This window comes from Antechinus flavipes, chromosome 2, assembly GCF_016432865.1.
Source record: "Antechinus flavipes isolate AdamAnt ecotype Samford, QLD, Australia chromosome 2, AdamAnt_v2, whole genome shotgun sequence".
Lineage (NCBI taxonomy): Eukaryota > Metazoa > Chordata > Mammalia > Dasyuromorphia > Dasyuridae > Antechinus > Antechinus flavipes.
In genome coordinates this window covers 505,736,671-505,761,244 of record NC_067399.1, presented here as the reverse complement: position 1 = coordinate 505,761,244, position 24,574 = coordinate 505,736,671, and the positions used below count along the sequence as shown (strand labels likewise).

At 39.8% G+C, this 24,574-nt stretch overlaps 1 protein-coding gene across 2 annotated transcripts in view; it reads left to right on the top strand.

Annotated features, from left to right (window-relative positions):
• The window catches only part of SARDH (sarcosine dehydrogenase), a 135,578-nt gene that overhangs the window by 25,271 nt on the left and 85,733 nt on the right, over window positions 1-24,574 (top strand). For both annotated transcript variants that reach the window (XM_051980288.1, XM_051980287.1), the window contains exons 7-10: window positions 4,183-4,287; window positions 4,923-5,052; window positions 8,938-9,024; window positions 9,640-9,730. In XM_051980288.1, the coding sequence (XP_051836248.1) occupies window positions 4,183-4,287; window positions 4,923-5,052; window positions 8,938-9,024; window positions 9,640-9,730 (413 nt within the window). The remainder of the gene's footprint in view (window positions 1-4,182; window positions 4,288-4,922; window positions 5,053-8,937; window positions 9,025-9,639; window positions 9,731-24,574) is intronic.

Below are 24,574 nucleotides of genomic sequence, written 5' to 3'. Positions count from 1 at the left end.
TGCTGGGAACTACAATAAGTACTGGAAATAGAAAGAAAAAGCAAAAACCACCTGACCTTGCTGGTGGTGCTTACATTCTAATTGGGGGAAGACAATATATAAATAATATGGGGATTTAGAATATGTTTGGGGCTAAAATTGAAACCCCTAGGTTGGAATTTCCTGGTATCCTTTCTCTAAGGTCACAGCCCCAGGACTTAGCTTGGAGCTAGGGAGATAATTAAGAAGCAGCTGGACTGGAGACTGCACTGGAAATCAAAAAGACTTGAGTTCAAATCCAGTCTTAGAAGATTATTATTAGCTGTGTGACTCTGAACAAGTCACTTAATTCCTATTTTCTCCTTTATAAAAATGGGAATAGTAATAGCACTTATCTCCCAGAGTTGTTGTGAGAATCAAGTGTCATACTATTTGTAAAGTGCTTTGTAAACCTCAAAGCACTATATATATAGGAATTGTTATTGGGAGTTGCTATTGAGTTCCCATCCTCAATTGACCCTTTAGTAGTATTAGTATGACCACAGTAGTGGAAAGTAGCCAAGAACTTTCCTGAGGTTCCATTCACCAAAACAAACAGAAACCCAAACTATTTTATTATAGTATATGGTGCTTGCTTATGACTATTCAGGGATGCAATTGCCCAACCACCCATTCCAGGCTGTCTAATGGGAAAAGCCCTCTAGGCCTCATCAGGGGCTGTTTATTGGCAGGTTGCCCTGGCAGGTGGTAGGTACAGCCCATCACACATCCTGTCTGCTCTCCATTCGGACCTCCCGGAATCCAGGAGAACCTGGGGGTAATAGGGCTGGTGAGAAAGGCAATTAGCATTCAGCCAGCCACCGCTTGTTTATCTCTCACTTTTTCTCCATCTGGGTGGGCAGAATAGTGTTGAGATTTAAAGGCCAATTCTACATCTCAAGAAATCCAGCCCACCCACTTCCTAAAGTTAACTCTATGGGTCTTTTTGGAAACAAACCATTGATGAAACACACAAGAAAGATACAAGGAATACAAGGGCTAATCAGCTCTATCAGTCATCCAATTTCTCATTTATTTTTGAAAACTAAAAGATCATCCATGGTAGGTCTAAACAATGGAAAACCTTGTCTAGAATACTGGGTTAGGCTTGAGTAGCTACAATGATCAGGAGTAGAAACATTTTATATTCTAGAGAGCAAAGGTGGTGAGGAATTTTTTTCAAATGTACCAGCAAATGGCTTTGGAATATAGGATATTCCTCCTGAGCAAGCTAGACAAAGCACTGCAATTGGTAACATTTCTTTGGGATCAAGAGCTAGTCTTATGAATCTGTCCAAGTCCTAGGGGCTCCCTTTGCTAGGAGATCAGGAGGAGGAAGGAATGTTATTATTTTTTAGCATGTGCTATTAGCCCTAATACTATGCTAAACACTGGTGGGTGGCAAGACAGGAGGAGTTATTCTTTGTCACTTACCCTCAGGGAGCTTACAGTATAGAGGAAAGGGAATATATGATCACTGAAGTTCCTTTCAGGTTTAACATTTTATGATTCCAGGTACTGGCAATAAAAAGAAATATAAAATATTGTTTCTACCCTCAAGGAATTCACTGTCTAATTGGGAGCTGTGGACATATATGCATAAAAATGAATTAATGAGCCTACTATATGCAAAGCACTGTGCTAAGTACAGGACATACAAATAGAAAAGTAAAACAGTCTCTCCTCTCAAGGAGTTCACATTCTAAAGGAGGCAACATATATAGACTTCAGCTGAAAGTCAGTTGGAAAAATCCTAGAATCCTTAGGTGCAGAAGCAAAATAGATATTGAAGCGTCTTCTTTCTTGTCATTTCCACTGACAAAATCATTTCTGGGGCAAAAACTTTCCTTTCTGAGTTTTCTATAAATGTGACTTGGAGCAGTCACCAGGCTACATCTTTACAGGGGCTGCTTCCCAGGATGATCACTGAGGGCACTTTATTATAGCCATTGCAACTCCCAAGCTCTTGGGTATGGTGTCCTAGGCTGATTCCATCAGGGTCTGAAGGGAGATGGTGGTCAAAGGATAGTGCTAGTGGTTTGACTTGCCTGGAGCACGCTGCCTCCTTTTTCTCTCTCTGGCTGCCTTGCTGCTTCACCTGGGCTGGCTCACCTGCCCTGTGTATGTGATTCAAGGCAGTGGATATGAAGAGATGAAATTATCCACGGTCAGATAGTTAGAGACTGGAAAGATTTTATGGAGGAGGTGGGATTTGAAGAATGAGTAACGTTTGGATGAGCAAGAGAGGAAGGGGTATATCATTCCATGCTTTGGGTTAGCTGTTAAAAATGGAGAAAATGGGAAGACTCATGACAAGGAAGAACCTCCCAGAGTGGGGAGATAATAGAGAGACCCAGAAGCAGTGTTGGCACAGTGCCTTCAGCTACTGGCCTGTAGCTGACACTGAACTTGATGGCTGATTAAGGCAGCAGAAAATTATTAATGTCTATGAGAAAACAGCTTCATTTGTTTTGGATGACAAACTGGGGGTTGGGTTGATGGAAGCAGGAAGGCTTAATGATGTAGTCCTGGTGGTAATAGAGACAGGTTCTGGTAGGGTGAGTTCAATTAGATAAACATTTATTAACTACCAATTATGTATGATTGGTTGTGTTAGGTACAGGGCACAAAAGTGTAAAAAGAAAAGTCCCTGCCCTCAAAGACTCACTTGGCCAGGGGAAGGGAATACAACATGTACAGAAGCATATTTTAAATATATACAAAGTAATTTTCAGAGGGATAGAATTTTAACAACAAGGGAACCAATCAAGTAATCGATGAATCAAAAATATGTATTAAGCATTTACTATATATCTAAAATACTGTAGCATTTTCTGGGGATACAAAGACAAAAATAAAACAGTTCCTTTCCCTCAGAGGATTCTGTAAGGGAAACAACATATAACACATATAGACATGGATAAAATATAGGGGTTAATTGAACTCCTCAATCAAATCGCCCCACTTCCACTCAAAGTAAATCATTAAGTGACTACTGAATCAAAGTCAGTTACAGGTTTTAGACCAAATAGGAAAAATCTTGGAACTGGAATGACATAGTCCAGATGTTATGTTTGGGCCTAGGAAACTTGGTCATGCTGCAATTATGAAACAAGTGGAGCAGAGAATCATTTCAGAGATTGGGGCAAACTTGGTGATTCAGTAAAATCCTTGAGGAAGAACTGCCTGGGGAGAGGGGGGGGAAGTCCCTGGGGTAATTTCCACTCTTCATAGAAAGAAGTCCTTTCCCCCCATTAATAAGATTCCTATTAGGCAGGGTTCCTTGTCTCTCTTTCTGTCCCAATGTACACACTCCTGCCAACTGAAGGCAAGTAGACAATGCTGAGACACTTAAGGGGAAGATGTGAAGTCCAGAATCTTCTGGACTGATGTAGCTCATAAGATTGGGGGGAAGACGAGGTCAAAGCTAACTCAAATTTCTCCTTCCCACCCAGGCAATTCTTCTCTCAGAATCTTAATAAAACAACAAGTTTGCTCCAGTCATTTCAATGCCTCCTTTCTCAACATACTTGATAATTTACACATCACTTCTTGATCTTGACCAAGTTTCCACTCCAGTTTTCAAGAACTCAGCAGAAAAGCCTATACTTGAAATTGCTTTATTGGGCAGCTAATGACTTATTTTAAGGAATGTGGGATGGCTTGACTCAGTAAATCAATCCTATCCTTACAAATATAAAATAAATGCAAGGCAAGTTTTTTTTTTTTTGAGAAGTCACTAGTAGAGAATGAGAAAAAGCTTCACATAGAAAGAAACAAGGATTCTAACATGAGAAGTAAGTCAAGATCAAGTACATTTGAGGTGGGAGAAGGGAAGAGCAGCCAGTATAAAGGGACAGAATTGAGATCAAGAATCCATAAAGATCTCAGTGCTATAAAGAAACTTAGAGATGTATTGAATGGCTGAGAGAGACAGGGACAAGGGGAAACAGAGAGAGAGAGGCAGGGAAAAGGGGAGAAAAAGGAAGAGAGAGAGAGAGAGAGAGAGAGAGAGAGAGAGAGAGAGAGAGAGAGAGAGAGAGAGAGAGAGAGAGAGAGAATGAGAGACTATATCTGTACAAATCATTTCTTTCCCCTTTTCCCTCTTTCCTTCTAGACTAATAAGCCTCTTCCCATGTCTTTTTTCTTTTTTTGTTTTTGTAGAACATGCCCAATGTTCGGGATCATGATGCTTCTGTCTATCTCCGTCTCCAAGGGGATGCTCTCTCTGTAGGAGGTTATGAGTCCAACCCAATCTTCTGGGAAGAGGTGAGTGGTAGGTACCCTGGTGACAAAGGCCTGAGGAGAAAGAGAAAGAAACTATCCTGATCCCCTTCTTGGAAAGATTGAGAATTACTGAGGCTTAATTATCAGTTTGCTTTAAACTCCTAACACAACACCAGCAAGCTGCAAGCTTGAAACTGGCTCTCCAGTTTGGGGGCTGGTTAAAGAGAGCCATACACATTCTCTTGACTAATTAATTCCTTTTGTAAGAAAAGTAAGAAAAAGCTCCTTGTAAGGTGGTCAGAATTAAGGATCACAATTTCTGTATAGGGAATAGAAAAGGCTGAATGAGATGGTCAAACCCATTACCTAAACCTAATTAGTAGAATGGGGACTGGATCTGTGATCTTTTTGGTCCCAGGTGAGGAAATTCCTTCCACTGATGCAGCCAGGCACCTTCTCTGCAATTTATTAGAGTGTTACCTAGATCAACTAGGTTAAGTGACTTGTGTGATTACACAGCTGATAAGTCTCAGAAGTGGGACTTGAAACCAGGGATTCTTCCTTTCAAAGACAGCTTTTGGTTAATTAATTATGATAGTGACTTGTTCTTTAGCCTCGACTCTCCCTTTTCCAGTGATTGAAATGTATTTTTTCTAAGACCCATTTTGTTTCTGCAGGTATCTGATAAATTTGCCTTTGGACTTTTTGACCTGGACTGGGATGTGTTTACCCAGCACATCGAAGGTGCCATTAACCGAGTCCCAATACTGGAGAAAACAGGGATTAAATCTACTGTATGTGGCCCTGGTAAGTGGAGGTGTCTTTTAAGGTTGGAAGAAAATGGGGTCCTGAGTGACCTTGGTCAAATCTTGTGGCTACTCTATGCCTCAGTTTCCTCATCTATAAAGTGAATGATAATAATAATTAATAATAATCCCTCCCTTGCCTAAGACCCAGGATCATTGTGAAAGTGAAATGAAATAATAGGCCTAATGATTTTTTTAAAAAAATAAAATTGAATATACATATGAGAGGATTAGAGTTATTCTTCTCCTGGCAGAGACAGAAGCTGCTTCTGTTTGGGGTCTGCACCCATGTGGAGTTAGCAACAAAAACCTAAGAGAGCAGCAAGAACAGCTCTAAAAGAAGGTATTTTTTCCCCCAAGTGTTCCTGCGCCCTGATTCACCTCCTTTCTTTGGCCTCTCGGGAACCAAAGGAGCTGGAAACAGACGTGGGATGTAAACAGAATGAGCTCAGCTCCTAAAATACTCCCACCTTGAATTTATATATATAGCACCTCTTTCTCTCCTCCCTTGCTCCTCCCTCCACATCTCCACCCCTCAGCATTCAGGTGGATCATGAGGTAGGGGAGAGCAAGAGGGCTACTTCCATTTTACAAGGGGAGAATTGAAGCTAAGTGCAATGATTTCCCCAAAGTGAATGATAATTTTGACCCAGCTCCATATTAACTAGGACAGCAGTTATTCAAACAGAGGGTAGCTGGATATACAACATGGGATTTATAGCAAAGGAATTGCAGTGATCATTTGGTCTGCACCCTTGCATTTTACACAGGAGGAAACTGAGGCTCATGGAAACAAATGTCTTGCCTGAGTTCACATAGATAGTGGTAAAAGTTGAGACTGACCCATAGAAATCCCATACTCTTAATAATGTGTTTTGCTGTATTATAATAAGCAACTGGATCCTCACAACAATCCTGGGAAATAGGTGTTCTTTTCAATCCCTATTTTTTCAGACAGGAAAACTGAGGCAAGCAGAGGTGAAGTGATTTGCTTAGTGTCACACAGTCAGTAAGGGTCTGAGGCTGGACTTGAACCCAGGGTTTCTTGAACCCTTTCCATCATATCACCTAATTAGCTCTGCCTGTGGTTCTTCTCTCCCCCTTTCAGAAGCCTTCATATCTTTCACATGTAACATTCTGTAAACTGAAAGAGTTCTTATTGGATATGTTGAGTCCTCTTCCAACACCTTAGTCTTTCCTTCCCTTCCCACTTCTGATTTCATTTGTGAATGTCAGTAACTGTGAGGGAAGGTGTTATTTTCCCCATTTGATAAAAGGGTAAATAAAGGCTTATAGAGAAATGTCCTAGAAATTTGCCAGGGTCAAGGCTAGGACCTCTTTTCCCCCCAGATCTCTTGCTTCAGAATGGAGTATATTTTCCCAATGCCCCTTCCTTTGCCAGGGACTGGACAGACTAGATTGGCAGCCCTGGCTATAAGACTGGAGAATAAATAGATACCAAAGCTCCAGGCTATTTTTCAGCTTTAATCCATTAGGCTAATAAAGAAGTATTTATCTGAAATTCAGGACACACTTCCCCAGCAGACAGATTAAGAGAAACACACACGTGAAATACCAGCTTGAATTTGTGGTATGTCGGGGAAAAAAATGACTAATTTAGCCCTGTAACCTTCCCAAGCTTGTGTGGGATTGGAGGTGAAAAAAAAGTGTTTAAAATAATACTTTAGATGGAATGAATAACCCATAACTTAAAACATAATTTTAATTAGGTGGGAGTTTCACCTTGCATCTTTGAATCCTGTTTTTATGAGGGTGAGGAGCAGCATATGAGGAAGAGGGAAAGGAAATTTTTTTTTCTGATTTTTCAACTGCATTTTGTGGCCCCTTTTTGGAAATAATTGTCTCCCTATGGCAGGAAAGACAAACATTGCCAAGTATCCTTTAGCCCCCAGGAGATAATAGGGAAGCTGGATTCCTTCAGAGGAATACATTAATTGGAGGCACAAATATTATAGTCATGAGTCTAGGATTATGGAACACAGATCTGGCAGGAACCAATGAACATAAAGCATTCAGCTCTAGAACTCAAGAGCTGGAAGAAAACAAGGAACAGAAAACAGTGAAATACAGAGCATGGAATTTGAAGGGGCAGTCTGTCTGAAAAAAGACTTGTGGTTTTTAGTGGACAGCAAGTTTATTATGAGTCAGTGGTTTAATATGGCGGCCAAAAAATGCTAATACAATCTGAGGCTGAAGTAAGAGAGGCATATATGGCCTCTAGAAATAAGGAAGGTGCTTGCCCTGCCCTACTCAGGCCACCTCTTTTCAATTGTGCAGATCACAATCTAAGAAGACATGTAAGAAGATGAATTGGTGAACACCGAAAGAGAGAAAATTTGGGTAGCTATTTGAGAATCAAATAAGCCTGAAAAGAAGGCTTAAAGAGAAATGTTAGTTGTTATAAAATATTTGAAGAGCTGCTATGATGGGTTTGGCATCTAAATTAAATAGAAAGCTATACTCCCGAATCAGGAAGATTTGAGTTCAAATCCTAGCTTTCACTCATTTACTTAACACTGTGCTAAAACACTGTGGAAATAAAGAGAAGCAAAAATATGTCCCTTCCATCAAAGAGTTTGCAGTCTAATGAGGAGACAACATACAAGCAAATTTATACAAAGCAAGTTATGTGCAAAACAAAGAAGAAATAATTAAAAGAGAAAAAAGTACTAGAATTAAGAGGGATTAGGAAAGGCTTCCTATAGAAGATAAAAATGTAATTGGGACTTAAAGGAAGCCAGGGAGATCAGTAATCAGAAGGGAGAAGAATGGGTATTCCAAGCATGGGAAACATTCAGAAAAAAAAAAAAAAAACAGAGCTGAGAGAAGGAGGATTTTGTTCATGGAACGGCCAAGAGGCCAGTATCACTGGATCAAAGATTATGTATAATGTGTGTGATCCTACAGGAGTTACTTAACTTCAAAGTCCTCATCTATAAAATGGGGATAATAATACTTCAGGGCTGTTGTGAAGATCAAATGAGAATACTTGTAAAGCAAAACAAAGTGTAAATGCTAATTTCATTATTATTGTTATTATTATTGTTCTGCTTAGTTGTAAAGGGCAGACAGAACCAGGAGCAATAGGTAGAAGTTCTAAAGAGGAAATTTTGAAGAGAGATTTTGAAGAGAAAATTTAGGCTTGACATAAGGACAAGCTTCCTAACAATTAGAGCTACTCAGAGAAATGGGAAAGGGTAGTGAAGTGGTACTATAGCACACAGAGTGCTGGACCTGGAGTTTCATTTTCATGAATTCTATTCTGGCCTTAGACACTTACTAGTTGTGTGACCCTTGGAAAGTCAATTAACTCTGTTTGCCTCAGTTTCCTAATCTGTAAAATGAGCTGAAGAAGGAAATGGCAAAGCATTCCAATATCTCTACCAAGAAAACCCCAAGTGATCATAAAATACTGAACCCCTACAACAAAGAAATGGGATGGGGCTGCCTTGGGGGGACAGACACATTCCCCTGAAAGTAGGTCTCCAAGGAGAGGTTGGAAGATGACTCATCACGCTGTTGTTGCAATGTTGTAAATGGAGATTGTTGTTGTAAAAGGGATGTTGTATAAGGAATTTCTTTTTCTAGTTGGAGGATGGATCTCTGAAGTCCCTTCCAAGTGTGAGCCTCAATGATCCCATGAATATCAGTGTGAAATAGGACCTTGGGGATCTTTTAATCTAATCTTATTTTATAGAATCAAGGTTCTCCCTTGGAAAAGTAACTTTAATACCCTCAGCTAGAAAGCAGATTAAGATGAGGAATCAAGGGATTTTAATTCTGTTGGGTTATAGTGCTGCCACTTCTTCTTCTGGGCTTATATTGGTTTACCTTAGGGGAGACTTACTTCTTTCCTCTCTTACAGAATCCTTTACAGCTGATCACAAGCCCCTGATGGGGGAGGCACCTGAGCTTCGGGGATTCTTTCTGGGCTGTGGCTTCAACAGTGCAGGTAAGGGCATTAGATCCTTGTCATAATAATACATAGATAATAGCAGTGCTCCCCTTCAAACAATTCTGGGAAGCAGAATTGTCCCCATTTTTCATCTTCACTTTCCAAGTTACCAAAATCCTTTTTGATGGCTAATTCTTTCAAAGAATTCATAGACTATTGTAGGGCCTACCAAGCTCAAAAGCCTTCTGAGGCAGCTTGCTAGGTGGGCATGTTCCTTAATCTCTCCCTGCCTCCATTTCCTCATCTGTAAAGTAAGGAAGTAGAATAAGTTATACAATAGGATAAATCCAAGTCCTTTCCAACTCTAAATCTATGATCCTAGAAATGTAGTTGCATAGATCTACCTCACTGATCTCCCTCATTTCCCTTAGCTCATCCCCTTTTCTGTATCCTTGTGCAAGGCAAACCTGATCAAGGAAGGTGCCCCAGAGAAGATAGGGCTTGAGATTAGGAAGCTTCCTAACTTGGGAACAGGACACTATAAACTAACCTGGAGATATGAGCAGAGAAAGCCAAGGAAGATATCCTAGCGATGAAGTAGCTGGGATGGAGTGAAGGATACTGGGAAAGATGAGAGAGACAATTTAAGCACAGTGTTTTCCCTTTGTTCAGGAATGATGCTGGGAGGTGGCTGTGGAAAGGAGCTGGCTCACTGGATCATCCATGGTCGCCCAGAGAAAGACATGTATGGTTATGATATCAGGCAAGTATCTTCCTTTCCTCCTTTCTGCCCTTATACATTCCTGTTCTACATACTCTGGGCCATTCTACAGGGAGTTTGAATTGTATTCCACCAGAATTTAACCAATTCACTTTAACAAACATTTACTATGTACCTAATGCTCAGCTGGGGACCATGACCTCAATGATGATGTGATGATAATGATAGCAATGATGATGATAATCATTATCTAACACATTGACAGAGCAGATAGAATTCTTTTCAGATAAGGACAATGAGGTTGAGAGGTAAAATAAGATGTCTGGGAATATTTACTGCAGAAACCCCAGTTCTAAAACTAGAAATCATTTTAATCTTCTGTTTTAGGCATAGGGAAGGGCACTATCTTCCTTCCCAGGACAGAAAGGCTTGGTCTTCAAGGAGTCAGAAAGCAAGCCAAAGATGCAGACATATTTTGAGAATTAACACACACATAATTATCAGAAAACAAGACAATATGAATCATAAGTGTCAAAAAATATGCTTTTTACAACTAATGTGCTAGATCAAGAAAAGAAAAGATATAATGGTGAAGGGCTATAGGGGAAAATTTTTTTGCAAATCAATATTACTCTCCCTTTTTTCCTCCTCCAGTTAAACAGGGAAAGAAGTATTTTCTTTGGATAATGGATTTTAATTAGGCCTTGATGGGAGGGATTTGTATTCCCTACTTACTACTTCAGGGTGCTAACAAGGTTGGTGAACATATTGGAAGCCTGTCAGAACCCAGGTGTCTGAGACCTGGGGGCATGGGTGCTGAACTTCTGGGTGATATGCTAGCTGGCCGTCTTGCCTCTCTGAAAAAAAAATCAATTATACTTAATAGTTTTAATGAATTTATGCATTTGGTTTATCTCATTGCCTTCATTATTGTAAACAGCCTCTGTTGGACAAGAGGGATTGAAGTGACGGCCAGGACAGGGTAATTAGATTGGCTCATGGTGTTCAATCAGAACTCTGCCTAATCCCCTAAATTGATAGCAGAGATGACTGTTCCAATTGAAGCAGCATTTCTCAAGCAGCCAGGCCCCACTCTACTACTTCCTACCTCTCAACCTTTCTATTGCTGATGTGATTATCTGTATAATATGTATTAGCTTTGGGAGAGAGTTTTGCTCCTCATCTCTCCTTAGCTGATATAGACAGATAAAAGTATGGCAAACATGGTGCCTTTCTGCTCCCCTCCACCCCACTTTATCCCCCCACCCCCACCCCCCCAGGAATCACAGAGTAAGGGCAATCGATGGCACAAACAGCTATTGCCAGCAGGGGGCTATCTGAGGACAGCGCCTTTCTGAACTGTTAAGGAGAAACCAGTCTTTTGGGAATACAAGAAATAGTTAAATAGTGAAGATACTGCAGGGTCATCCTAGCCTGCTGAGGTAGGTCATAGAATGTCAGAGGTGGGAAGATTCTTAGAACACAAAAATTTAAATTGAAGGAGCTGAAATGACCCTTGGAACATAGAACGTTAGAACTATGAGAATTCATCAGAAGAAGAAGAAGAGAAGAAGAAGAAGAAGAAGAAGAAGAAGAAGAAGAAGAAGAAGAAGAAGAAGAAAAAGAAGAAGAAGAAGAAGAAGAAGAAGAAGAAAAAGCAGCATTTGTATAGCTCTTTAAGTTTCCAGAGTACCTTACAATACTTCTGGTAGATGTGTGCCCAGGCTCATACATCCACCAAATGATAGATGCTGAATCTGAACATGAGTTTTCCTGAACCCAGGTCTACTGCTCTATTTATTTGAGCCACCAAGTTGTCGGACTTAAAGCATAGAATGTCAGGAAGAGTTAGAAAGATTTTTTTAGACCACAGAATACAGAATATCACAGATATTCTTGAAACATCCAACTTAGATCATGAGATTTAGAAGAGAACTTAAAACACATAACAGAGAATATGGGTGCTATATTGCCATTGGAACATGCAATGACAGAGCTGTAAAATCCCTTAGAATAAAGAATACAGCATCTCGGGGCCCTTGAAACACAAAACAGAGAATATTGGTCCTATATTGGCCATTGGAACGTGCAATGCCCAAACTGGAAAAGCCCTTAGAACAAAGGATACAGCATCTCAGAGCTGTAGTAGCCCTTGAAACACAGAACATAGAATTCCTGAACTTAGGGCATAGTAACAATGTGAATTCCATTTCTGTGATGCTTTAAGGTTTACAAACCTCTTTCCTCTCAACAAATCTGTGAGATACATAGAATCTGGAGCCGGGAAGAAGACTTTGGAGATTATTTAGTATAACTTGTCATTTACCAGATGAGGAAATCAGTGCAGAGGCCCTGGTGGGGGTGGGGAAGAGCATGGCTCGCCCCAGGTCAGACAGTGGGAAAGCTGTGACTAGACACGGTCTGGCTGGGTCACCCTAAACTCCCACCCTACACCCCCTCCAAAACATACATCCTCAGTGCCAGGACCAATATTGGGCCCAGCAGCTCCACCCAGCCTCTTCCAGAACACCCCCACATCAGGAGTTCTCTCTCCTCAAACAGCTCCCTTTCTTCCCTACACTGAAATATTTACATGCCAACGTTTTAGGAGAATAAAATATTTAAACCTGTCTTGTAGCTGCGGGGGAAGCAGCTGCTACTGCTCGAAATTGGGTGTCCTGGTCTGATATTATTGAATCTCAGGAGAGCTGGCAACAATAAAGATTAGGACTCAGACCTCAGACAGCCTTTCATACAATTCTGTGACCTCAGTGGCCCCCCAAGCACCGGGCACAGCTATGTTCAGCAGTTCTACACACTAATCTAGCTGCCTTTGTTTCTCAGCTTGACTTCTGCCTCGATCTCCCTTCTCACAGTCTGCTCACAACCTCTACGCTCCCACTAAGCCTAAGCTGATTATACTTATGTCTGTAGCACCTTTCATCCCATACTCGGGGAGCCCTGCAAACATTAATACCAGCTGCCTGCGCTTGGGAGCTTTCATCAGCTAATTATATCTTTTATCTCCTGGTGCTTATTGTCTTTAAAAAATTTTCTTTTTAAAGGAAAATGCAGCTCTTTTCACAGAATAGTTTTTCTTAGCAAATAGAGAATGCCTCTCTCAAAAAACAGATCTCACCATCTCTGCAATTGTAGCTCAGAGGTCATAGTCATCTAGTTGCTAGTGTCTTGGCTACACCTATTAGAGAGGGACAAGGTCATTCAGCCAGCTAGTAGCCATCCCTCAAGCAGAGATATCTATTATCGTGAGTGACATTGGATGTCTTTATTCAGAAGGGGAGAATTTGAATCGGAAGGCCGACTTAGTTTAGCCTACCCTGATTTTACAGATGAGGAATGAGGACAATAAAAGTTAGCTAACCTGCCTAGGTCACATAGGGAATAAACTAGAGATACACCATTCAAATCCAATTCCTCTGACTGGAAATCAAGCCTTTTTAAAGCTACAATTCCATATTTCTTAGCTTTCCTTCTAGTTTTAGTAACCCTGAGGGGGAAATCTGGTCAGGAGAGAGCAGCCCAAGAGAAAATGGGCCTAGAATGCAGTGGACTGGCTGGGAAATAGAAAGTCCTTATAAAAATCCTGGAAAATGAAATGCTAAAGCAATTAGTCAAATGACAGAAAGGGTTATTTTTCCTTGTCATTGTTAAAAAATGAGAAAAAGGTTCTTGTGGGGTAGGGGGAGTGGTATACTAGAGCCAGTCATACTGGCTCCAGAAAGATTGTTCAATTTTCAATATGAACATTTTCACATTGGAAATCATAAATATTATAAATCAAGAGTTGATTTATTGTTTGATGATTTCTAGACTTAAGAAAGTATTAGAGAATATGTAATAATGCTGATTAAACTTAAAAGTATATTGCATGTACTTTTTTTGGGGGGGAGGGGTAATCAGCCTGTTGTTAAACATTTACGAACAGATCTCTGATTAGGTCACTTGTAGTCTCTTTTAGTGATGTAAAGATATCCTATTTCCACCCCACCCCCCAAATCTCAAAACTCATCAGTAAGAGGGAAGAAGCTTCCTTGCTTTTAGAAATAAGTGTCTATCACCCTCTCCCCTTTAGCCCTAGAATCTGTTGCTTCTTGACTGATTTCTTAGCATTCTGTGATAAAAGTCCTCATTCTTCTCTCCCTCAGTAACTGAGATCACTTTGTGCACCTTCCCAAGTACCCTCGAGAAGATTCAGTGACCTATTCCCTCCCACACTTTAGGCTGACTCTTTGGTCTACTGAGTGGAGTATTGGCCATTAGGATGGGCATCAGGAAATGGAGTTTTAGTGCCAGCGTTTATAAGTAATAAGGCGGGGAGCCAAGAAAAGTCCTTTCCTCTCCATGACCCTCAATTTTCTCCTTTATAAAATCAGCATTATGACACAAAAGCATTATGGGATTGTGGAAAGAGGAGACATGTGGCTTTGGAAAAAATGGGATCAAAGTTCAGTTCTGCTCCTTCCTACCAGTGTCTGACTCTGCATCATTTGCATCATTTCTCTGTGGTTCTGTGGTTACCCATCTGGAAGATAAGGGATTTGGACCCCATGATCTATTGGGTCCTTTCCAGCTCTAGGTCCTATGATTGATGAACACTTGCCTGCCTTACAAGAGCTTTTGTGATAATCAGCTGAAACAGTGGGCATGCTTTTGGGGAAAAACAACCTGTTTTTATTAAGAAAATATCAGGTCCTCTGCTACCTTGAGCTGACATTGGTACACAGTAAGCACTCAATAAATGCTTGTTTTTTGGACATGTTCCCTTCCTCTCTAATCTTTCCTCTTTTCTCCTCCTCATTTATCGTGAGCAAAGAAAAATCAGGATGAAGGAAATTCATATTATTTTTAAAATATAGGACTTAAGATTTCATTTGTATATGGAAAAAAATCCCTCTACTAGTACTGGAATATACACCCTCTGCTGCTTATGGTCTGAGAGGTCTGCCTAGAACTCTGAAAGAGTAAATTCCTTGTCTAAGGTCACCTAGTCATTCTGTATTAGAAGCAAGACTTGAGCCCTAAGCTCTATCAACTATATCATGCTGCCTCACCCACATTTTTTATGAAAACTAAAAAATCGCAACAATCCAGCCCCTTATGGGACATTAGGAGATCTTTCCTCCTTCTTCCTCTGCCATCCTTCTTCACAACCTCCCCTCCACCCATTCCCTTTAGCCCACTAGGACACAGGCTGACTTAGCTTATGGAGATCATGAGGGTTGTGGCTTTCATGTGGGGGAGGCTGATAAGGGAGGTGGCTGAGCCCACAGTGGCTAGAGTTGCTTCCCTCAGCTTTTTGTGCTGAATAGACACATTCCTTCCAGGGGCTCTGTGTATCAGGGATGAAAGCCTGGCTAACCAATTTAGAATTCTTTGCTTCTTTATTTCTGTCTCAGTCTGTGGGAGAATTAGGTACTCAATAAGTAAATACAAAACTTGCCAAGTATGTGCAGAATTCTCCCTCTTTTTTGCATATTTTGTTGTTCTGGCTATTACATAAGTTTGACTTCTGTACTCCCCAAGTTATTCTGCAAGTTCCCTGAGGGCAGGAACCATGCCTTCTCCTTTCTCCTCATGTAGTTTCTGCTTGGTGGTCATTTCTAGGCTTCCCGTTTTAGGACACATTGGCAAGACCAAGCAGCCAGTACTAGGATGGTAAAGAAGATGGGGGACCATGACATATTAGTTGAAAAAAATTCAACAGGGAACATTTAGCATTAAGAAGAGAAGGTTTAAGAGTTATCTATAAATGGCTAAGAAGATGCCATTTGGAAGAGGTACTAGACAAATCTCAGAGCAATACTAGAGATTATAGATAGGTTTTTTCTCCACTTGTATGGAAAATCTTCTCAATAATTAAAAATGTTCCGAAGCAGAATAGTCTGCTTTGTGAGGTGGTGAGTTTCCTGCTACTGAAGGTCTTCAAAGGGAGGTTAGATAGTCATTTGTCAGGGATATTTTATGCTGTTAGGATTCTGAGATTCTGTGACTTATTACTCAGCCAAGAAGATAGAGCTGAGAATCCAGTAGGTACTGTATTTGAAAAATTGAACTTAAGGACCTTGTTCATCTTTGAACTACCTCGAGACATCTGAATGAATGATTGACTGAATAAATAAAGCATTTATTAAGTGTTTATTATGTGCAAAGCATAAGCATATAAATAGAAAAGCAAAACAGTCCCAATGTTTAAGCATTCTAATGAGCAACAATAACAACACCTACAAGTCAGATGGAAAGGTCCCATAGTCCTTGGGATGCAACAGCAAAGTAGATATTAATGCTGCTTCTGTAATGTCATTTCCATTGATTAACATCATATCAGTTTTTATTCTTGAACATTTCACAGAAACTTCAGTGGTAAGAATTTTACTTTCGGGGTCCTCGGTAGCTGTGGCTATAATGGCTGCAGGAATGGCTGCCGTGGGGATGGCTTCCCAGGATGATGACAGAGAACACCCAGCTGGGAGCAGGGCTATCCCCAGGACTCTTGTGTTCAGAATTCTGGACTGTTTTCATCAGGGTCTGAAGGGATGTGATGGTCAGGAGCAGGTGGTTTGACTTGCTTGGCGTAGACTACTTTCTATGTCTCTCTCAGGATACCTTGCTGCTTCAGCTAGGCTGGTTTGCCTTCCCTGTAAGAGCAGCAACTGGTTGGCAGGGAGCCCTCTTGGATGATTACTGCTATAAGGGCTGGGTTGCAAGAAGGACTGGTGGTCTGGGGGACATTGCTACTCCCAGCACTCCTGTGTTGATTTCTTTGTTAGTAGCATCTGGACTATCTTTAAGCCTTCTTTTCTCTTTTTTTCTTTTTTTCTTAATTTATTTGCATCATTCAATATAACACCATGCTTATCTGTGTACTTCTTGTGCATTATTACATATAGCACATTTTATTTAGATACCAGTTTTGTTTTCTTTTTTAATATATTTTTTAAATAGCAATTCTCTCAACTAATGGAATCTATTCATCTTCTTTTCGCAAAATGAAATATCTCCAGTCCCATCAATGACTCTTTCTGTGATCATGATGTCTTGTTTTCTCACTGGTTCAATTGCCATTCTCTGGAAATATTCCAGCTTCTCAGTTGCTGTCCTTAAATATGTGGCTCAAATGATCTGACTAGAGATACTACATTGGGAACGATCACATCCTTTGTTCTGGACACTTCCTATTATGATGCAGCATAAAAATGTGTTAGCTTTTTAAAAATTACCAGATTACTAGAATTAAAGATTTTAGAACTAAAAAGTCATCCAGTCCTGTGTCCCCATTTTACAGGTAAGGAAACTGAGACCAAGAAAAGTTAAATAACTTTCTTGGAGTCCCACAGCCAGTAAACAGGATTCAAAGCCAGGTAATCTCTGCATTCTGTCCCTATGTGATGTTGCTTACATGGGCAGCTAAGTGGGGCATGGTGGCTAGAGAATTCAGTCTAGAATCATGAAGACCTGTGAGATAGTTAATTAGCTTCTATTTGTCTCAGTTTCCTCATCTGTAAAATGGGGATAAAAAAACAATGTCTCTCTCAGAGGTATTGTGAAGATGAAATGAGTTAATTGTAAAGTACTTAGCATAGAACCTAGCACATTATAGTAAGCATTGTATAAGCATTATTACCTCTCTTAGATCGTGCTATTATTTCATTTAGAGCTTGGTGTTCACTAAAAGCCCCAGATCTTTTTCAAACTCAAACTGGGATCTAACCCCACCTTCCCCTTTTCGGTCTTTTGAACTAAAATTCGGAGAATCCATTTACTCTTAACTCTACCAGAAAGACATAAAATTTCCTGACTACTAAAATACTTGATTTAATTATTCAGAAGCCATTTCCTAAGCGCAGAAAGCTTTTGTGCTCGGCTTTCTGTAGGAGTCAAAGACATAGCTCCTACCCAGACTGGGTTTATAATTCTGTTTGTGAGGACACACATGTGAAATGATATTTGTCAGTGGGTGGGACAGACTTAGTTTTGGGGCAGTATTATCTGAACTTTTTTGATTACATATCTCTATGAGTAAAAAGAATTTTGAGCATATACTTCTCACATATATATTTACTTACAAATTATGTACATGTCCAAATACATTTATATTTTATACTAATAGATACAAAAACAGACATTTAAAAAGGATGAGATAAAGATGAAACACCACTTAATTCTGGAGGTTATAGGGAGCCACTGGAGTTTGTTGTTGTCTGGGGCAGGGAGGATGACAGGAACAGAAGATCATTGTGTCATTTGTGTGAAGGATGAATGCAGAGAATGAGTATGTGGAAGGCAGAGAGATGAATTAGGAGGCCACTGCTGCGACTGAGGACCTGAACTAATGTGGTAACTGTGTGAGCAGGGAGAAGCGGATGGATTCAGAGATTTTGTGGTGGCAAAAATGACAAGATCAAGCAACTGAGTGCATTTGTTTAGGGGTGAAGGATATGACAGATTGAAGATGGTGCTGCAGTTGTTAATCTAGTTGTTAATCTATAAAATAACAGGGAAATTTAGAGAAAGGATAGATTTCTGAATGATAATATAAATTTTCAGTGCATATCACAACAAATCCATAGTTGTTCATCCTGTAGGATTCAGTCTGTATTATCACAAATGAGCAAAGGGAAGTGTAGGACTTTTATTCAGTGGCACCCACCCTCCTAAGGGCCCCTACTGCAGCCACAAGGTGATCTAGGACCCAACTTCTTAAACTGTGGTTTGTGACCTCACTCATAACTGAATGTGGGGGGGGGGTCACAAAATTATAATTTATTTTCAGTAAGTGTTTGATTTGTATGTTTATTTATGCATCTATATAATTGGGATGATGTAAAAATTCTCAGATGAAAAATGGAAAAAGTTTAAGAAGCCCTGATCTAGGAGACAAGGGCAATGGGGAATTTTCCTGCAGGTGTTGCTGTGGGTATCCCCTAATGCTTAGGTTATGATTGCCTTTAAGGGGCTAATACTCAGGTTCAGAAGGATTACGTTTGGAATTTATATAGCAGGAGCAAAGACAGACTGGAGGAGAGCTGGTGGGAAAAGATTAGATATGATTGACATATGCATCTTTCCATTAGTTGAATACATACTCTCTTGGGGTCATCCACTAAGGAGACTCTCCATTTTGGATGGAGCCTTTTGGTTTGAAAATCAAAGGAAAAAGATCATTGTGGGTTAGGAGACACAGAAGATTTCATGGAAGAAGTAGATTTGAGCTAGACCTTGAAACAAGGTAAATATAGAAGGAAGCAAGCCCAGAGAAGAAGACAGGATTTTGAGCTGGATTAAACCTGTCTCTTGGAGCTTATTTGACAAGGTCCTGGGAGGTCAAAGTCACATGTATATTAAAGAAATGGCTCATCTGGGATTGAATTTAGGGAGTCCAACTCGATCAAAAGTCCGGTTCAGATGACAGTGAAAGGTTCACTTTGCTCGGTTCAGAGACGTCCTATGGAAGAGCATCATAGCAGAAAGCTTACTGAGAGCCTTTCCCTCACATGGCTTGTACCGAGTGATTTGATTTTAGCCCTAGCAACAACATGCACATCTGGCTCCGGGCAGATTGGCCTATTGAGAAAACCAGACAGGCAAGCTGTTAGATGATATGAACAGCTTGGCAGGTACCAGTCCTGTTCTAAATGAGCCCTCAGGAACTGTTCCCACTCCCGGTAAAGACTGGAGGGCCACAGGAGGGGACCAAACAGCCTTATGGTAACACTTAACTGGCCACAAGAAGGATGATGGCACTACCTAGGGCCCTGTTAGCTTCCTGTGTAATAACGTGGGATTAGTCACCAATTAGAGTCAGTCACAGCTGAAGCCCCTCAAAATCTCCTGGTAGCAATGATGCCTCCATATGATTGCAAGAAAACAGCATCTGAGCCTGAGAGCCATGGAAACCATCGGTTACCCAGGCAATGCTAACCCAAGCCCTGCGGGCAAGCATAAAGAACTGGAATTTTGCAACCTTTTCCTGAGATTATAGATTGATGTTTTGGAATAATAATAATTTTTTTTATTGCTCTCTGTGCAGAATGAAACACTCTAAACAGACCATATTCTGTACCCATAGTGGTTTTAAGAATTATGGAAACCTCAAGAGCTCACCATCTATGACTATGTAGGAAACCATTTCTCAGTCAGATGAGAATGGAGCCTTAGGGATTCCTGGTGCACCCCAAAAGTCATCCATATTCCGTTCACCATTACTGTGAGGGAGACAGAAAGCTCCTTATCCCATAAGAGAAAGAACTGAGGATATAGCAAAAGGAAACATGGGATCATGGCATTTCAAACTGTCAGGGACCTCAGGGATTAACTAATGATAGTTATCTTCAACTGTTTGAATGTCACGATACATAAGAATGAACATATTTATTCTGTTAGTCCCAGAGGACAGTGTTTGGAACAATAGGCAGAAATTTCAGGGAAGCAGAGTTTATCCCAGTAGGAAAAAAAGCTCCCTAAAAAATTCAAAATAGAATGGGTTATTGCAGGAAGAAATGAGTTCTCCATCAAGAGATTAGATGGTTGGAACTAGATTGAATCACAGAAGTTATCATGTCCAGTGCTGCTCATTTTCAGATGAGGAAATGAAAGCCAAAAAGGTAAACGCCCAGGGTCACACAGCTAGTAAGCGCCTGCATCCCCAGGACTTTTTGTGCTCAGTGTGTCCTTTCTAATGTCTTAACGATAAAAAGCTCAAAGTAAAAGCTCAATGACCACTTGTGAGGGATATTTGTAGAAAGGACTCCTCTTCAGAGGTTTGGTTGAATGGCCTCAAGGGTCCCTTTGAAAACTCAATGACTTACATTACAAAGTCTAACATCCAGGAAATCCCAAACAAAACTTTCACATGACCAAGGATTGTCTTCTCAGTGATGTCTGACATAGAAATAGATAGCTTTGCCTGTTCAAGTCTCATTTTCCAATTTCTTCCTTGCTGCTCAGGTAAATTAGAAACTCCTTCAGCTTGTGCTTGAATGTATTATCCCCCTCATACTCACAAAGATCTGAGCCCATAGGTGACCCTCAAGACACTTAATGATTCTCTGCAGGAAGCTTAGATAATGGGAAAAACCATGGAGTGGAAAGCATGAAACTTGAATTCTGAATTGCTGTCCAACTTTCAACAAGGTAGTTGCCCTCTTTGGATTTTAGTTTTCTTTTTTAAATAATATTTTATTTTTCCAACAAATGCAAAGAATTTTCAACATTCACCTTTGCAAAATCTTGTGTTCTAATTTTTTTCATTCTCTCTCTCCTCCCTAAGACAACCAACATAGGCTAGGTATGTGTAATTCCTCTAAACATATTTCCATGTTTGTCATGTTATACAAGAAAAATTTGATCAAAAGGGAAAAAAACAAACAACAACAAAATGAAAATGCCGTGTTTTGGGCCACATTCAGTCTCCATAGTTCTCTATCTGGATATGGATGGCTCTTTCCATCACAAGTCTGTTGGAATTACTTTGAATGTTGAGAAGAGTTAGGTCCATCACAGTTGATCATCACATAATCTTGTTACTGTGTACAAAGTTCTCTTGGTTCTTCTCACTTCACACAGCATCAATTCATATAAGTCCCTCCAGGTCTCTCTGAAATCATCCTGTTGATTGTTTATTATAAAATAATATTCCATAACATTCATATACCATAACTTATTTAGCCATTCCTTAACTGGATGGGCATCCACTCAATTTCCAGTAAAATAGTGATGTTTTAGTAAAATGGGAGGATTAGAGAAACTAGTGCAACTAGAGGGTGCAGTGGAGAGAATCAGAAAAACCTGAGTTCAATTCCTACCTCAGACACTTACTTGGCTGTGTGACCTTAAGCAAGTTACATAATCTTATTGGTCTTAGTTTCTCTTCTATAAAATGAGCTGGAGAAGGAAATGGCAAATCATTCCAGTGTCTTTGCCAAGAAAACCCCAAATGGGGTCATGAAAAGTTGGACACAACTGAAATGAGAGAACAAGAGAAGATTGCTCCCAACTTCTCTTTCAGCTCAGACAGTCTACATTCTATAATCTGACATTTCATGTTAATATTTGAATTAATATTCCAAGTCCTTATCTTTAGTTCTCCAACTCCTTGTTTGAAATTTTCATAGTGTCTTGGATTTAGACAAAGGAAGGTACCTAAAAAACTCCTTCCAAATTTTACAGATGAGGAAACTGAAACCCAGAGAGATTAAGCGATGTGCGTTAAAAGACACCCAACTACACTAATGCATTGTTAGTGGAGAAATGAACTGATCCAACCATTCTGGAGAGCAATCTGGAACTATTACCAAAGAGCTAAAAAACTGTGCATACCCTTTGATACAGCAGTGCTACTGGATCTGTATCCCAAGGGTATGTATGCCTCATAAAGGAGGGCAAAGAACCCACAGGTGCAAAAATTGTTTGTAGCAGTTTCTCTTGTGGTAACAAAGAATTGCAAAATGAGTAGATGCCTCTCAATTAGATAATGGCTGAATAAGTTGTGGTATGTGAAGGTAATGGAATATTATTGTCCTATAAAAAATGATGAACAAGCTGATTTTATAAAGGCCAGGAAAAATTTACATGAACTGATGCTGAGAGAAACAAGCAGAACCAGGAATACATTGTACACAATAACAGCAAGCTTGTGTGATGATCAACTATGAAGGACTTTGTTCTTCGATTCAAAGCAATTCCAATAGACTTTGGACAGAAAATGCCATTTGCATCCAGAAAAAGAACTAAGAAGACTTAATATAAATCAATATATGCTATGTTCACTTTTTTCCTGTTTTTTTATCTTCCTTATGGTTTTTCCCTTTTGCTCTGATTTTTCTCTCCTGACATGATTCATAAAGTAATGTATGTTAAAATAAACAAAAAATAATAAATGAATAAACAAACAACTAAATCAATAAATAAAAGCAGACAGGTTAAAGATGAATAGAAAAAAGGCACCCAGCTAGATTAGCGGTATAAACAAGATTTGAATCCAGGTTCACTGATTCCAAATAGAGAATTCTCTATATTGTTCCAAGGTGTCCTAACATTCCATACTATAGCAGATGCTTCTACTTCTAAAAGAGAAATAAAGGTCCATGTATCTCCCTTATTCACTTTTTGCAGATACTCATTAGTGTTGACTCAACTCCCAGAACTCAGTTTGTATTATAAAAAAATATACCCTGATGTTCCACTCTATCTAACCTTGTTCAATTGACACAATTTGGATGGTGAGGGGAACCAGTCCAGTCCCAGAAGGCTGAAATTCTTTGGTTAAAAGCATAGATCATTTTCTCCTTCCCTACTTTCCCCCTCACTAGACTCTCTTAGGCTTCAAAAATGAACATTTTTTCCTTGCAAAGGGTTTTCTGAGAGATCCTTTCATTAACATTTGTGTCTGTTCCAATTAGCCATTCTACATCAAAGCCACCTCCCAGATTCTGTCAGTGTGTTCAAGGCCAGGAGGGAGAGGTGAGGGAGGAGATGCTGCGTCTGAGGGAAACTTCTGATCTTTGCTGAGAGATAGACTGGGAATTAAAATGGTAGGTTTGTGGAGGAGGAAGACCAGGCTCAAATGAGACCATGGGAGATAATGGGAAGAAGTTTGGAAGATAAGTAGATCTGGAAGCTTGTTTTAAGGAAGTATTGTACTGTGTTCCCAGAATCCAAATCCTGCTCAGGGAGTCGAGAGAGCTGTTTGGGGTTTTTGTTGTTGTTATTTTTGTTGCTATTTTTGCTTTTTAAAAATTTCCTGAGCTTCCACCTTCCTACTTGGGTGATCTTGGGTTAGTCAATTAATTTGTCTAATAATAATGTTCCTTTTTCTATGCCCTTTTTCATGGTGTCTTCCTATTTTGGAGGGTATAGGTTTTGGGCTTTTTGTTTTATCTTTTTAGAGAGGGGTGTTTTTGTTTTGTTTTGGTGTTGGCTTTGTTTTGTTTTATTTTTGGACTGCCTTGTGATTTTCTTGTGGTGGTGTGGAAACTTCCTTCCTCCAAGGCAGATCACAAGTCTAAGTACCTGATTCATGTTCTAGTATGTAGAAGATATAGGACTTGATTCCAGATGTTCCTAACTTTGGGCAGCTAGGTAGTACAATGCATAGAATGCCAGGCCTGAAGTCAGGATCTTTCTGATCTTGAATCTGGCCTCAGACACTAACTTTGTGACTCTGGGCAAGTGACTTTATTCTGTTTGTCTCAGTTTCCTCATCAGTGAAATGAGGCAGAGAAGGAAATGGCAAACCACTCCAGTATGTTTGCTAAGAAAACTCCAAATGGAGTCACAAAGAATTGGACATAAACAACATCACTGAATAACAAAAGCTTCCTGACTTTTAAGGCCAGCCTACCATCCTTTATTCCTATACCATTATCCCAGGCTCTCTGGCTTTTTTAACATTAAAAAAATTTTTTTACTGATTTTTTCTTGTTTTTTACATTATAGTTTCCCCGAGTATCCTCCCTGCCTCAAGCTATCCCATATAATAAATAATATATTTCAAACTCAAAAACAAAAATAAGCAATACATCAAAAAAGTATGGAACTTTATGCTTTGTGTAAAACTTGTGGATCTTCCACCTCTGCAAAGGGTTTCATATCTATTCTTTTAAATCTGGCCTCTTAAGAATGATAAATGATAGGAAAATTAGCTGGATACTACTATTTCCTGCTATTTTTTTCCTTTTCCTTAGAGATCTGATATGGAATAATGGAAAGAGAACTAGACAGGGTCAGAAAACCTGGATTCAGTTCCACCATTTATTAGCAGAGTGACCCTTGGACATAACTTGAATTTGAGTTTCCTCATCTATAAAAACAAGTCTCTCAGGATGAGAAAAGCATTTTGGGTACTCAAAAATGTTATATAAATGTAAC